This window comes from Mus caroli, chromosome 7 (assembly GCF_900094665.2).
Source record: "Mus caroli chromosome 7, CAROLI_EIJ_v1.1, whole genome shotgun sequence".
Lineage (NCBI taxonomy): Eukaryota > Metazoa > Chordata > Mammalia > Rodentia > Muridae > Mus > Mus caroli.
This window is the reverse complement of record NC_034576.1, coordinates 106,036,425-106,052,080: the sequence shown is the minus strand read 5'-3', so window position 1 is coordinate 106,052,080 and position 15,656 is coordinate 106,036,425. Positions and strand designations below refer to the sequence as shown.

Below are 15,656 nucleotides of genomic sequence, written 5' to 3'. Positions count from 1 at the left end.
GAATCAAGAGCTGTCACGCCACATCAGGTGCTGAAACGTCATGGCTGAGTGCTATATAAGGGACTCCATTTTCTGGGGTCGGGATCTTCCTGAGAAGTAAGCAATAAAGCTTTGCNGCAGAAGATTCCGGTTGTCCTGAGTGTGTTCTTGCCGGCGGGGACAAAAGCTCGGGATAAACAACAGACCAGTATATCAAGGGAATGGAACTGAAGACTCAAAAGTAAACCCACACACCTATAGCCACTTGATCTTTGACAAGGGAGCTAAAACCATCCAGTGAAAAAAAGCATTTTCAACAAATGGTGCTGGCTCAACTGGCCATTCACATGTAGAAGAATGTGAATTGCTCCATTCTTATCTCCTTGTACAAAGCTCAAATCTAAGTGGATTAAGGTACTCCACATAAAACCAGAGACACTGAAGCGTATAGAGGAGGAAATTGGGAAAAGCCTCAAAGATATGGGCATAGGGGAAAAATTCCTGAACAGAACAGTAATGGCTTGTGCTGTAAGATCGAGAATTGACAAATGGGACCTCCTAAAATTGCAAAGTTCTGTAAGGCAAAAGACATTGTCAATAAGGCAAAAAGGCCACCAACAGATTGGGAAAGGATCTTTACAAATCCTAAATCAGATAGGGGACTAATATCCAATATATACAAAGAACTCAAGAAGCTGGACTCCAGAAAATCAAATAACCCCATTAAAAATGGAGTACAGAGCTAAACAAAGAATTCTCAACTGAGAAGCACCTGAAAAATGTTCAACATCCTTCATCATCAGGGAAATGTGAATCAAAACAACCCTGAGATTCCACCTCACACCAGTCAGAATAACTAAGATAAAAAATTCAGGTGAAAGCAGATGCTGGCAAGGATGTGGTGAAAGAGGAACACTCCTCCATTGCTGGAGGGATTGCAAGCTGGTACAACCACTCTGGAAATCAGTCTGGTGGTTCCTCAGAAAATTGGACATAGTACTACTGGAAAGTCCAGCAATACCTTTCCCGGGCATATACCCAGAAGATGTTCCAACTTGAAATAGGGAAACATGCTCCACTATGTAAATAAGCTACCTTATTTATAATAGCCAGAGGCTGGAAAGAACCCAGATGTCAACATGGATACAGAAAATGTACATTTGCACAATGGAGTACTACTCAGCTATTAAAAACAATGAATTTTGAAATTCTTAGGCAAATGGATGTATCTGGAGGATATCATCTTGAGTGAGGTAACAACACAAAAGAACACACATGATATGCACTCAGTGATAAGTGGATATTAGCCCAGAAACTTAGACTACCCAAGATACAATTTGCAAAACACATGAAACTCACGAAAAAGGAAGACCAATTCTAAGAAGGGGCAAAGTGTTCACATTTTGGTCTTTGTTCTTCTTGAGTTTCATGTGAACAAAACATCCATGGAAGGAGTTACAGAGACAGTTTGGAGCTGAGACGAAAGGATGGACCATCTAGAGACTGCCATACCTGGAGATCCATCCCATAATCAGCCTCCAAATGCTGACACCATTGCATACACTAGCAAGATTTTGCAGAAAGGACCCTGATATAGCTGTCTCTTTTGAGGCTATGCAAGTGCCTGGCAAATACAGAAGTGGATGCTCACAGTCATCTACTGGATGGAATACAGGACCCCCAATGGAGAAGCTAGAGAATGTACCCAATGAGCTGAAGTGATCTGCAACCCTATAGGAGGAACAACAAAATGAACTAACCTGTACTCCCAGAGCTCATGTCTCTAGCTGCATATGTAGCAGAAGATGGCCTAGACAGCCATCATTGGGAGGAGAGGCCTTTGGTCTTGTGAAGATTATATGCCCCAGTACAGGGGAATGCTAGGGCCAGGAAGCAGGTGTTGGTAGGTTGGGGAGCAGGGCAGGAAATATCTAATTTAAAAAAAGAAAGAAAGAAAAAAAGACAAAGAAAAGAAAAAAGAATAGCCCATATAGGCTCCTATCTTTAAATACTTGGACTACAGTTAGTGGAATATTTTGAGAATGATTAATATCATATTATTAAAGTTATCTTTGCATAGATATATGTTGACATTTTGTATTTTTTTCTAACCTCATAACATTCCCTTGATGAAAATGTTTGTTGAATTTATAAGGTGCAAATTTCTCTCCTATTTATATAGCTTTAAAAATATTTATTACTTCTTATTTGAAATTTCTTTTTCCAGCAGTGAAAATCCTGGGTCCTATTTTTTACAACCTACTTTATCATCAGGCCATCACTTATGAATTTTCAGGATAGAACTTGTTAAAGATCTCAAATTAGATCTTACAGACTTATGCAAATTTTGAGGACTCCATTTTCTGTAGTTTCTTTCTAAGCAGTAGTTGCTCCACTTCAGATTCTCAGAAATCAGAACCCCATTCTTTTGTTCATGTACATTGCTGCTTTCAAAAATATCACATTTCCCTTTCATATTTAAAATACATTGTTATATGTATACGCATGTTCACACACTCACTAACCTTCCAACTTTGTGTCTTTTAAAAAATTGTTTAATTTCAATATTTTTATTATTAAAATTTTAACAGAATATATTTTAATAAAATACTTTTTATTATTAAAATTTTAGTACAATATAATTTGATACAATAATTTGATCAATATATTTTCTACTCTCTAACTCCTTTTAGGTCCTCTCCACCTCTCTACTTACATTCATATCTTCATACTTATCTCCATATCTTCATATTCTGTTTCTCTCATCTCTTTCTCTTTTTCTGTCTCTCTCTCTTTCTCTCTTTCATACACACACACACACACACACACACACACACACGCACACTCACACGCACACGCACACACACACACACATCTTTTCAGGGAGACAAATTATAGAAACTACAACAAAACAATAAGCACATAAAAATGGAGTGGTTTTTCTTTGTTTGTTTGTTTGTTTGTTTTTGTTTTTGTTTTGTTTTTGGTTTTTTTTTTTTTTTGGACAACTCTTCCTGTGCATAGAACTTTCTCTTAGAGTATAGTGGATATACCCAGTGTCACTCCATTGGAGAAAATTGATTTTTCCTTTCCTAGGAGGTATTGATTACTAATATCTTCTTGATTAAGGTGGAGACTTTGTTTACACTTTTCTCTTATGGGATTTTTTTTTTTTTTATGTTTTGAACTTGTGGAAGTCTTATGTGTATATCACAAAACCCTCATCAGAGAAGCTTCTTCGTACAGTAGGTGATAATACAGAGACCCACAACTAAACAGGATGCAAAGCATGAACAATGTTGATACCTCAAGCCTTAAATGGGATAGAATTATCAAACCCCTCCCCTCAGTTCAGAGATCTAGGTGGAAGTAGATGTAGAAAGAGTGTAAAAGCTGGAGGTGTTATATAATTTCAAAGAAATGGTGTCTTCCAGACACAACAGGGTTGATGCACATATAATCTCACAGAGACCTTGACAGTATATAGAATTTTTAAACTGATGATCATGTCCAGTTGGTGATGCCAATATGTGCAGATATATGTGCTTGCCAACTAGGAAATGAACAACCGATTAGTGGTTACCCCAACAAAGAAAAGTGGTCTTCCCTTCATATTACCAGCAACTGTTAATAGCTCCTTAGCAAGGGCTAGAGCCTTGGAAGCCCTTAGCCACTAGGTGCTGGGATATTTGAAATTATTTATATACTTAATTTTGTATTGTGTATATTCTTTTTCTGTATGTATGTATAACCACCATGTACATAACTGAAAGGCAGCAGATTCCCAGATACTGGCATTCTGAAGAGTTGTAAGCAGCCGTGTGGGTGCTGGGTCTTTAGTGTTCTTAACCACTGAGACATTCTTTAACCCCTACCATATTTGATTTAAAAAAAAAAAAAACTGGCTGGATCTTGTTTAGGTAACCATAGCTACAATTGTGTTTATTAGCTCAATAGTTCAAAATAACTCAATCCTTTCTGTACAAATATACAAAGCATTAGAAGACAGTATAACCACATGATTATTTACAATTTAGAAGTACATTTATCCCTAGAGCTTAGGATATCAATAGTCATAGCTGTTGATCATATTTACAGACCCACACATGAATTCCTGTGGTGCAGTTCTAAAACCAAATAGAAAGAGCCATTGGTTACCCCATGATAAAGCTTCATAACCTTGAACCAGTAAGTATTATAAATTTAGGGTCTTATGTACATAATAGACTTGTCAAATAAGTAAGTCCATGACTAAGACTGATACTTCTGATTTTTTTCTTGCATTTATATTGTGAAACATATTATTTCACAAAGTTTTATGAAGGGGTAACACCATGAGTTATCATCCTTTTGTGTTTTGTATTCTGCCTAATTTCTTACTTTCTGTTCAACTTTAGAGGTATATTTGTAAATTTATAAAATTCTTTACTTTATGAAAACTTATTTATACTACAATGTTAAAAATTTTCTCTGTTGTTTAGATTTAATGACAATAATTGATTAACTGTTTAAGGAGTCATTTAAAACACTAGAAAGTGTTTTTCATACATAATGAAACTATTTATTCAAATAATTTTAGTAAATAATAGAATAATAGCTATTGATTTAGTACTGGCAAGCATTCTGACTTTTTAAATAAAATACTCTATTTAATACTCAATATAATCCTTTGCTTTTTAGTGTCTTTTGTTATTCTAGTGAAGACATTGGAATAATTCAGAGGTTAAAATAAAATAGTCAAATATCCAAAAGCTATTATGTGTTGAATTTCAAACACACGGTATCACCACAGATGATATCTGTTAATCATATATATATATATAAAATATAATCACATATAATTATATAATTAACAATTATATAGCACTAGGACTATATTATATTTAATAGACATAGAAACTGCTGAAAGTTGTGCTATTGAAAAAATGGAAACAATAGAGATAATTTTTAATACACATCTTGAAGATAATAAAGTATGTATTCTTAAGCAGACCCGGTATATTTTAACTACCCTTTAAGGGGTCTCCAGCAGCAATAAAAACTCAGATTGTTGAAGAACCACATTACTTATAATTACAACAGGGTCTCTTTAGTACCTGAGAAACTTGTTTTCAAAGGCATTGTTAGTCATTGGCTGCCACCAAACCCATGGTCCCTGTTGTGTTCATCAAGGGACACCCTGGGTATTGGCTAATGGGTTGTAAAATTATTCTTCACTGAATACTCCCTGCCACTGGACTGCCGGGGAGGAGGAAGAGAAGACATGTTCTTTGTCCTTGTTTCTTTTTGAGTGAGTAAATAATATGGATTTTGAAAACCAAAGAGCTAAATCCATCTTCAGAGATTAATAACAGTATTAAAACATTTGAACAACAAACATGAAGAAAAACCATTGACTATTTAAAATAAAGCAAAGGACTTTCCTGCTGCAGATATCATAGAGCAGATGAGTGTCTTTCTTAATGAATTTTTCAAATATTTGATTTTAGCAAAGAAAGTTAAATGTAAAATAGATGATAGATAGAGAGAGAGAGAGAGAGAGAGAGAGAGAGAGAGAGAGAGAGAGAGAGAGGATAGATACATACATACATACATACATACATACATACATACATGATACAGAGAGAGAGAGAGAGAGAGAGAGAGAGAGAGAGAGAGAGAGAATCCACCAGCAATAATTCCTTGCCTTAAATGAATCATAACATATGGTGCTAATATCTAGAAGTCTTACTATTCTTACCTTCACAGATCTGAACTATATAACTGAGAAGACTTTTAGGAAAAGAATATTCAGGTGGAGTTGCTGATTTCAGAGAGTTTAACCTCTTTTTCTTTTTTTTTTTTTTTTAAGATGGGAGATAAAAGAAATATGGCCAGAGTAAATAAACCCACACTGCTCCCTGTTGAGTGCAGCTCTTTCTATAGCTTTGAATGATCATCTTTGAAAACTCCTTGAATCTCTTAAAGGTTAAACAGGAGAAATTAAGACAAATATTAAAAATCATTAACTACTTTCTAAACACTTTAGGGTCCTATGGAATTCTCTCTCTGTCTCTGTCTCTGTCTCTCTGTCTCTCTGTCTCTCTCTGTCTCTGTCTCTGTCTCTGTCCCTCTCTCTCTCTCTCTCTCTGTGTGTGTGTGTGTGTGTGTGTGTATGAGTGCATGTATTCATTTTATTCCACGAGAAGTAATACAATTCACAAATTTCCTTTTGTGTCAAGATTGAACCTCCATGGTACAAAAGTATGTAAAGCTATAAACCAATATCTAATATACACAAAAACACCTTTGGACAGAATAACTTTATTTGTTTGATTTTCTTATTGGAGTATGGAAGGGAGAAGATTTATTCTAATTGCAAAGACACCAAGTTTGGAGCAGATGGTTTTTTTACTTTGTTATCCCTATTCTACCTCAACTAAATGAAATTCTACTAGTCAGCCTAAAGCAGAACCTCTCCAAGGTATGAATCCTAACCCCATAGTATTTTATTGACATTTTAAGAGAAATCTCTCATATTTAACTGTTGTTTTTTATTTAACTTCTGTTTCTTCTGTTTTCTTTGTATTGAAGCCACCACCAGAAACAGGTAGCCCAAATTTTCAACAATATTCCTTTGCTTATCATTAAATTCAACAAAGTGCATGCAAATAATTAAACAACAAGGGAACCTGAGTATATACAATCACAAACTACCTTCTAGGCAGTATCTGAGTTTAATATGTACAGAGAATTAAAATAGTCCAGTTCAGCCTATTTTCACATGTCATTTCTTTCCAAAAGATAATAGATACAAATTCTGAAAATATATAAAGGACATTTGCTGTATTTTGCCTTTTTACTGTGATTTATATGTGGAAGGAGACCCTTTAAGATTATACAAATATTTCTTTCTGAGTTAAATAAATACTGCAGGCTGAGTATATGAATTATTCCAACAGAGAAACCTTTTGATGTCCAGATCATCTCAGTCAAGGTCCTCAGACATTTCTATGCTTACTTCAAATTTTCATCAACTTCCAACAGCCTTAATGATTAGCAGACATGTAGATTACCTTAGTGAAAATTAATTTGGTTCTTTTATCAGTAAATTATAGGGAAACTCATGACATAATTATTTATTAAATCATGATTTTGGTGCTTAACTATTAATACTGAAGACATCTGAGTTTGTGTAAATGTGCATGCTGGAATCAACTTCAATACTTTGTTGGAATGATCAAACTTTATATTTGAGGAAGTGCCCCTATTCTTTTTCACATCTATTTCAGTGGGAATTTTGACAGTTGCAATCAGCTGTCTACACTACAGTTCCAACAGTGGCAGCAATTCAGACTTTGGAGTGCCACACAGCCATTTCAAGGCATCGTTGAAACATCAAGGTGAGGCTTCAACCCAGGAAACATTGACTCAGTGTTATTTAAGAGAACCTAAAATGCTGCATGACTTACAGGTTGCCCTTTATATTATAGTTACCAGTCTTGCATCACCATTTCTACAGCAAAGACAGACATGCTTAGTATAGTATGGAGCTGGCTATTAATTTGCTGGATGACACGAAGTACTCTTAAGGGAGAGATTTGACTTTGGTGGTCTGAGTCTTCTCGCCATTGAATGTTTCCTCTTAATCCTCAAATTCTCAGTCTAGTACAGTGGTTCTTAACCTGTGGGAGTCAAGTGACCCTTTCACAGGGATTGCATATCAGATACATTGCATGTCATATATTTACATTATAATTCATAGCAATAGAAAAATTACAGTTATGAAGTAGCAACAAAATAATTTTATTGGGGTTCACCACAACATGAGGAATTCTATGAAATGGTCGCAGCACTAGGAGGTTGAGAGCCACTGAGCTAATGTGCTTTCTTCTCTTTTCCCTTTCTCTTATTTTCTCCACATATTGGAAATTATATTAATCATGTTGCTTCTTTTCAATTTTCACTATTGGATTAGGTTTTAAGTATCTATGAGGGGCAAGAAGATAATGAAAGAAGAGCAACAACAAAGATACAAACAAACAAATTTATGAAAAAATTTAGTTTATTATGCACAAAACTACATACATATACATATAAGTAAAAGTAAAAATTAAATCTTTAAAAGTAATAGTTTTGTGACAATTTTAAGGATATTGTTTAGAATTTGGTGTTCGTTTTCAGCTACTGACCACAGTATTCATAATTCCAACTAGGAGTTCACTCAGATTTATTTCTAGTCTTGGGTCCTTTTATAGAGCAGGAGACAAAATTATAGACTTGGAATTTTTTAATTGAAAAGAAATTCTTCTCTCATATAATATATCCTAACCATATAATATTTCCCTCCCTCTATTCTTCTCACCCCACCTCCCTTCTCCCTCACATCCATTCCTTCTATTTATTTTTCAAAAAAGACAAGGCCTCCAAAAGCAAAACAGGATAAAACGAGATACAATAAGTCAGGGCAAAAGCCCTCATATGGAGGCTAGACAAGGAAACCCAATAGGAGAAAACGAGTCCCAAGGGCAGACAAGAGCTAGTAATATACCCACTCCCACTGTTTGGTATCCCACAAAAATCTCAAGCTAACAGTCCTAACATATATGCATAGGACTTGGTGTGTACCAATGCAGGATCCAAGCTTACCAATTTAGTCTCTGTAAACCTGTGTGAGCCTTGACATATTCTCCTGGTATCCTCAATCCACATTGACTCCTACAATCTTTTCTTCCCCTTTCTGTGGTGTTCCTGGTCTCTTAGGTTAGGGACTCAATGGAGACCTCCAACTTAAACTCTCTTCACATAATGCCTGTCTGTGTAGTCTCTGCACCTGATCCTATGCCCAACAACACAACTGAATGTATTCTAGTTCTACCATTGTAAGCCTTGCCTGACTACAAAAGATGGCCAGTTCAGACTCTATAGCCTCCACTAGTAGGTGTTCTCACTAGGGTCACCCTCACAGATTCTAGGAAGTTTCCACTACACTAGATTTCCACCTCCACAAATGGCTCTAATTCCAGCTTTATCTCCAAATATTCTCTCCATCCATCACTCCCCAGCTTATCCCTCTCAATCTCAAACCTGGCCCACTGATGGGGCTTGGAGACAGCTCAATTTTTTTATTAGATTTTTTTTTATTTAAATTTCAAATGATATCCCCTTTCCTGGTTTCACTCTGAAACCCCTCTATCGCATCCTCTCTCCCCCTTCTCACCAACCCACCCACTCTCACTTCCCTGTCCTGGCATTCCCCTACACTGGGGCATTGAGCCTTCATAGGACCAAGGGCCTCTCCTCCCATTGATGACTGACAAGGCCATCCTCTGCTACATATGCAGCTGGAGCCATAGGTCCCTTCATGTACCTTTTGTTTGGTGGTTTAGTCCCTGGGATCTCTGGGGATACTGGTTGGTTCATATTGTTATTCCTTCTATGGGGCTGCAAACTCCTTCAACTACTTGGATCCTTTCTCTAGCTCCTCTATTGGGAACCTTGTGCTCAGTCCAATGAATGGCTGAGAGCATCCACCTCTGTATTTGTCAGTGTGGAGCAGAGACTAAAGGAAAAGCGATCCAGAGAGTGCCCTACCTAGGGATTCATCCCATATACAATCACCAAACCCAGACACTATTGTAGATGCCAACAAGTGTTTGCTGATGGGAGCCTGATATAACTGTCGCCTGAGAGGCTCTGCCAGTGCCTGACTCAGTGTTTTACAGCACTTTATGCTCTTGCAAAAGACCAGGGTTTGATTCCCAGCACCTACATGGTGGCTTACAACCATATTCCAGAGAATCCAGTGTTCTCTTCTGACCTTTGCAGGCACCAGGAAAACACATTGGATGCATACATACAAAATATTTATGCAAATAAAATAAAATATTTTGAATACTGATTATAATTTTTTATAAAGTGCTTTAAACAAGGACATATGTAGCAAATTATACTAATTTATTTTTATATGTGAAAGAAAAAAGTAACAGAATTCATCATGGTTGTTCCTTTGGAAAATGAGGGGAATGTGAAGAACTTGACAGAGAGGAGGGACTGGGGTTGTAGCATAGGTTTAACACAATAGCTCCTCTAGGAGGAAGCTTCAATTCAGTTCCTAATGTGTGCAGTACAGACTTGAAACCAACATACTCCTAGCTCATTTCTAAAGACCTATGCCAAATTCTAATTTAAGAATTATATATCTTTGAAAGGTTCTTTATGCACTCTTATTATGGACAAAGAATTTCTTCAAATAATTAACAGATTCCTCTTTTTAAAGGTGTCATTAATTAGAAACTAGAAGAAATGCTGTGATAAAGTAGATCATGGATGTGATAGACACATTTTGAAGAGTCCTTGTGAGAGATCAGTTCTCAGAAGTTCTGACACAGAAACTCTCTAGGCTTGGGTCCTGTGGTTACAGTTGATCTTGGAGCCCTCCACTACAGTCACAATGTCCTACTCCAATCATTCCAGCACCTCATTCTTTCTGACTGGCCTTCCTGGCCTTGAGGCGGTGTATCTCTGGCTCTCCATTCCTTTGTGCACCATGTACATTGCCTCTCTGGCAGGGAATAGCTTGATTCTATGGGTTGTAAAGTCAGAGCCCTCCCTGCACCAGCCTATGTACTACTTTCTATCCATGCTTGCAGTTACTGACCTCGGCCTGTCTGTCTCCACACTGCCTACCATGCTGACGATCTATATGATGGGTGTCAGTGAGGTGGCATTAGACATGTGCCTTGCGCAGCTCTTCTTCATCCATACTTTCTCCATCATGGAGTCATCTGTGCTGCTGACTATGGCCTTTGACCGTGTTGTGGCCATCAGCAGTCCCCTACACTATGCCACCATCCTCACCAACCCTCGGGTTGCCAGTTTGGGCATGGCCATTTTGGTACGAAGCATTGGTCTCCACATCCCTGCCCCCATCATGCTGAAGAAGCTACCTTACTGCCAGAAGCGTCATCTTTCCCACTCTTACTGCCTGCACCCAGATGTTATGAAGCTGGCCTGTACTGACACCCGCATCAACAGTGCCTATGGCCTCTTTGTGGTTCTCTCCACTCTGGGTGTGGACTCTGTGCTCATCGTTCTATCCTATGGGCTGATCCTCTACACAGTGCTGTCGATCGCTTCCAAGACTGAACGCCTCAAAGCCCTCAACACCTGTGTCTCCCATATCTGTTCTGTGCTACTCTTCTACACACCTATGATCGGCCTTTCTATGATCCACCGATTTGGCAAATGGGCTTCCCCCTGCAGCCGTGTGTTGCTCTCTTATCTTCACTTTCTCACGCCTCCAGTGCTCAACCCAGTTGTTTATACCATAAAGACCAAGCAGATCCGACAGAGGATTTGGCGCATCTTCCGGTGTGGTGGAAGAAGCATTGGGCATATCCAGGGTCACTAAATCTTCCGTGAGGATAAAAACATGAAGAGAGCTATAGTTTCTATTCTGCATATTACTTAAGATACATAATGTAGACATTACAACTGAATGTATGACTAAATAGAATGTTTGCAGGCATGTAAATATACAGATAGTATTTGTACTAGATTTTGGGATTAAAAAATAGCAAATAGAATACTGTTCAAGTTTGTAATTTTTTTATATAGAAGCATTTTGAAAATATATAATTAGGTGTAATCTTTAAAAGGACAATTATTTGTCTTTTTCCAATGTGCTTCAATTACTATAAATGCATTATCTTCAATTCATTAAGCATTTGCTTAGTAAAATATTGAAAGATATACTCATGAAATATTGAAAGGATAAATATTGTGTCTCTAAAAGAAATTTTTTATAAGTGTATGGCAATTTAAACATCTATGCTAGGTGAGCACAAGTCATGCTATTCACCCTTTTGATGTGACCATATTTTTTCTTAATATAAATTTCAAAGATGCCATAGCTATTGAATCAAACTTTTTTGTGTTGTTGTTGTTGTTACATTTAGCAAAACAGTTTTAAAATGACATAAGAATAAAAACAATGTCAGACTAATCTCCTTGCCTGTATGCAATCTTATGCACACAGGTAATGTGCTCAGTAGTCTTGAACACAACCAATTGCATGAAATAACTTAAAAGTCAAGCACATGAGAGCTGATACAGCTGAGTGGTCCAAACACTGTGTGGCACCTCTCTTTATGTACTTCATACTTCATATTCTAAATGTCTCATTTATGTCCAATTATGAAGAGAACTTGAGGGGCATGCATAGAAGAGTCTAAGCAGCAGACTGACAGACATCAGTCACCAGAGGAACAAACTGTCACGCATGTAGCACTGTACATTATGTAGCACAAGTCAAAGAGTCAAAAGAATGAGGATCAACTGTACTTTTGGTATTTGTTCCTGATCTTAAATATCAGTTGATAAGTTTAAAATATATGTTCTTTAGTGGAGTTGATAATGAATTTAAAAAAAAAATCTAAGAATGAATTTTGCATATTTTGGAATATATTTTTTATTTAAACAGAACAAATTTGTTCATTAAATCAACTCATTTTTCTATATGAAAATGGCATAATAGGACATGTCATTGCAGCAAAATATTTAGCTAAAATATGCATATTCCTTAATTATATTTTCAGCATTTTGATTAAAGGATATATAATAATTATGGGACATGGTCATTTTTAAATACAGGTATGGATTGCCTAATAATCAAAGAGGATAATTAATGCATTCCTTACCTTAAACCGTTATCCTTATCCTGGTGTAAACAGTTCCTTCTAGATGTTTTCAATTACCCAATTCACTATATTGTTGACTATAATCACCCTACAGTGAGTTGAGACATCTGAGCTAAACCTTACGTTCAACTGTAACAATGATCACATTAAGATGTTTCTCTACCCATTCCTGCCTTATACTTTCTGCAGCCTCTAGTAACCATAATCATAATCCTAAATCCTGTTATATCAATCTTTAAGGCCAAATTGGGATATTTTTTTCTGATTTATGTAAATGGAAAGTGCTAACACATTTTGTTGTCAGTATGATGGAGGTGGGTAAGATTACCAGTTCATACTACTTGTTTTGTGTCAATTAATATGTAGTGGTAAAACTCAGAAAATAATATATCATAAACCAAGATATCAATCATGTTTGTTAGCATATAGATGAAAACTAAAATGACTGTATGAATCTTATTGTCAACAAATGAAATAGTACAACAGTAAAATGGGATAAATTAAAGATAATTAGACAATGAACCCCACTGTTTTGATGCAAACTGAAATAATATAAAACAAAACATCTGATGGACTTAATAGAGGTAAGAGTAAAACACTGGATTTCCAGGCAACTCATGGAGAATCATTAAAGGTAACAAAGTTGTCAATACGTAGTTTGAGTCATTTTTAGATAGTTTCAAATACAGTAGTAATCATGGTACACTTTATCATGGAATTTTATTCATAACCCATCCATATAACTGTCCCTTCCTGTCTTAGGACTTCATCACTGAACAGATAACTGACTAATTTACACATGATTGAGACAATTTCTTGAGGCATGCATATTCTATAGTGGAAATTTGTCAGATGTGATAACAATATTATAATTCATTATTTACTAGGGTTATGACTGAAATGTATATAAAAGGAATGGGAACTTTCACAGATCACCCACCCTGTGTGTGTGTGTGTGTGTGTGTGTGTGTGTGTGTGACTTACTCTTCATAAACTTAAAAAGATATAGAGGAAAGACTCATGAACATTATAAACTGATGTGTTTGAAACACATATAGCCTAACAAGTGCCATTCTGTCATTGAAATAATATATGATACATACCCATTTTCCAGGTTCTACAAGAACAACAAATGACAAGACAGATTTTTAGACTTTTATGCAGATATGTAACTGCAATATTATTCAGTTTTTCAATGTTTAAATTAAAGTTATTCAGATTGCTACATGGATACCTTACAATTCTCCCTGTTGAGATGGAAAAATTAAATGTTTTGATAATGCATGTATTGGGTACATTTATAATCTGTTTAAAGATATTTACTCAAACATTTATCATTTCTCTATGTTGAAAATATCCCTAATCCTGTTCTTGAGCTTTGTGAAACATATGACACCTTGGTGTTATCTTTTTGCCACCCTGCTGCAAAACAAAACGCGGACTTTTTCCTATTTAAAAACTTTAACTAGTTTTATTTTGTGTGTATGAGTGTTTAGTCTGCATGTATGCCTATGCACCTCATGTGTGCAGTCTTCCAGGAGGCCAGGAAAAGACATTGGATCCTATTGAGATCATCTCTCTCTCTCTCTTTTTTTCTGGTACATAGATAAAGTAACAATAAAAAAGCAAAGTTGAAAATGTGGGATGATATACTGTAATTGCGTAGGAAGAAATGTTGTAACTATATTACCATGTCATAAATTTAAAAATTAACACAAATCTAAGGAGAATTGTCAACTTTTGACTACAATAATATGATTACAAGGGAAGTGCTTTTTTCTTTATATGATTTGATGTGCTTTATTTGTAATTAAAATAACAAACAACGCAATTCTGTTGTTTTATTCATATGTACTTTTTGATTGTGTTATAAGACTTTAGGGAAATCTATGGGAGAGATATATTGAATAGCTTCACTGGATTAAAATAACTCTAACACATTCTAATTTCCCTAAATGCCTTAATTCCATTATAAATAGTACCAGATGTGGTCTTTCCAGCAAATTTCATAAAGCTTACTTATGAAATATAATTAAAGTTGGATTTAAGTATAAGTTCTTTGAATATCTCAAATTTTGGGCTTAAGATCATTCATTTTGCTACTTATAATAGGAAAGTTTATTGGGAAGAACAACAGTATCAATTAACCAGAACCTTCAGAGCTCCCAGGGACTAAACTCCAATCAAAGAGTATACATGCGTTGGTCCATGGCTCCTGCTACATGTGTAGCAGAGGGCTGCCTCATATGACATCACTGGAAGGGAAGACTCTTGGAGCTATGGAGGCTTAATGCCTCAAAGAAGGGGAATATTAGAGTGGTGAAGCAGGAGTGGGTGGGTGGATGTGTGTGGGAGCACTCTCCTAGAGTTAAAAGGCAGGAGAATGGGTTGTGGGGAGGTTCATGAAAGGAAGACCAGGAAGGGGATAACATTTAAAATGTAAACAAATAAAATTATTAATAAATAAAAGTGAGAAATAAATATAAAAAATCTATTTCTGATAGAGGGCTAAGATCTAAAATATACAAAGCACTCAAGAAGGTGGACTCCAGAGAACAAAATAATCGTATTCAAACATAGGGTACAGAGCTAAACAAAGAATTCTCAACTGAGGAATCTTGAATGCTGAGAAGCATTAAAGTACAGAATACCCAGGATACAATCCACAGAACTCAAAAAGGTTAACAAGCAGAAGGGCCCAAGTGAGGATGCCCCAATCCCACTTGAGAAGGAGAAGAAAACAACCACATGAGGTGGGAGGGAGAAGAAAGCAATCACAAGAGGGGACAGCAGAGGCTGGTGAGGATGTAGAGAAAAAGGAATATTCCTCCATTGCTAATGGGATTGTAAGCTGGTAAAACCACTTTGAAAATCAATCTGAACAAAAGGAGATCAAGGGGATACAAATTGGAAAGGAAGAAGTCAAAATATCACTTTTTGCAGATGATATGATAGTATATATAAGTGACCCTAAAAATTCCACCAGAGAACTCCTAA

General features: G+C 36.2%; 1 protein-coding gene across 1 annotated transcript; it reads left to right on the top strand.

Moving 5' to 3' along the window:
- The first annotated feature begins 10,408 nt into the window (after positions 1-10,408).
- Positions 10,409-11,371, top strand: LOC110299225 (olfactory receptor 51G2-like). Its single transcript, XM_021168871.1, has one exon. It carries the CDS (start codon positions 10,412-10,414, stop codon positions 11,369-11,371), a length of 960 nt encoding a protein of 319 aa, XP_021024530.1. The 5' UTR covers positions 10,409-10,411.
- Positions 11,372-15,656: the final 4,285 nt, after the last annotated feature.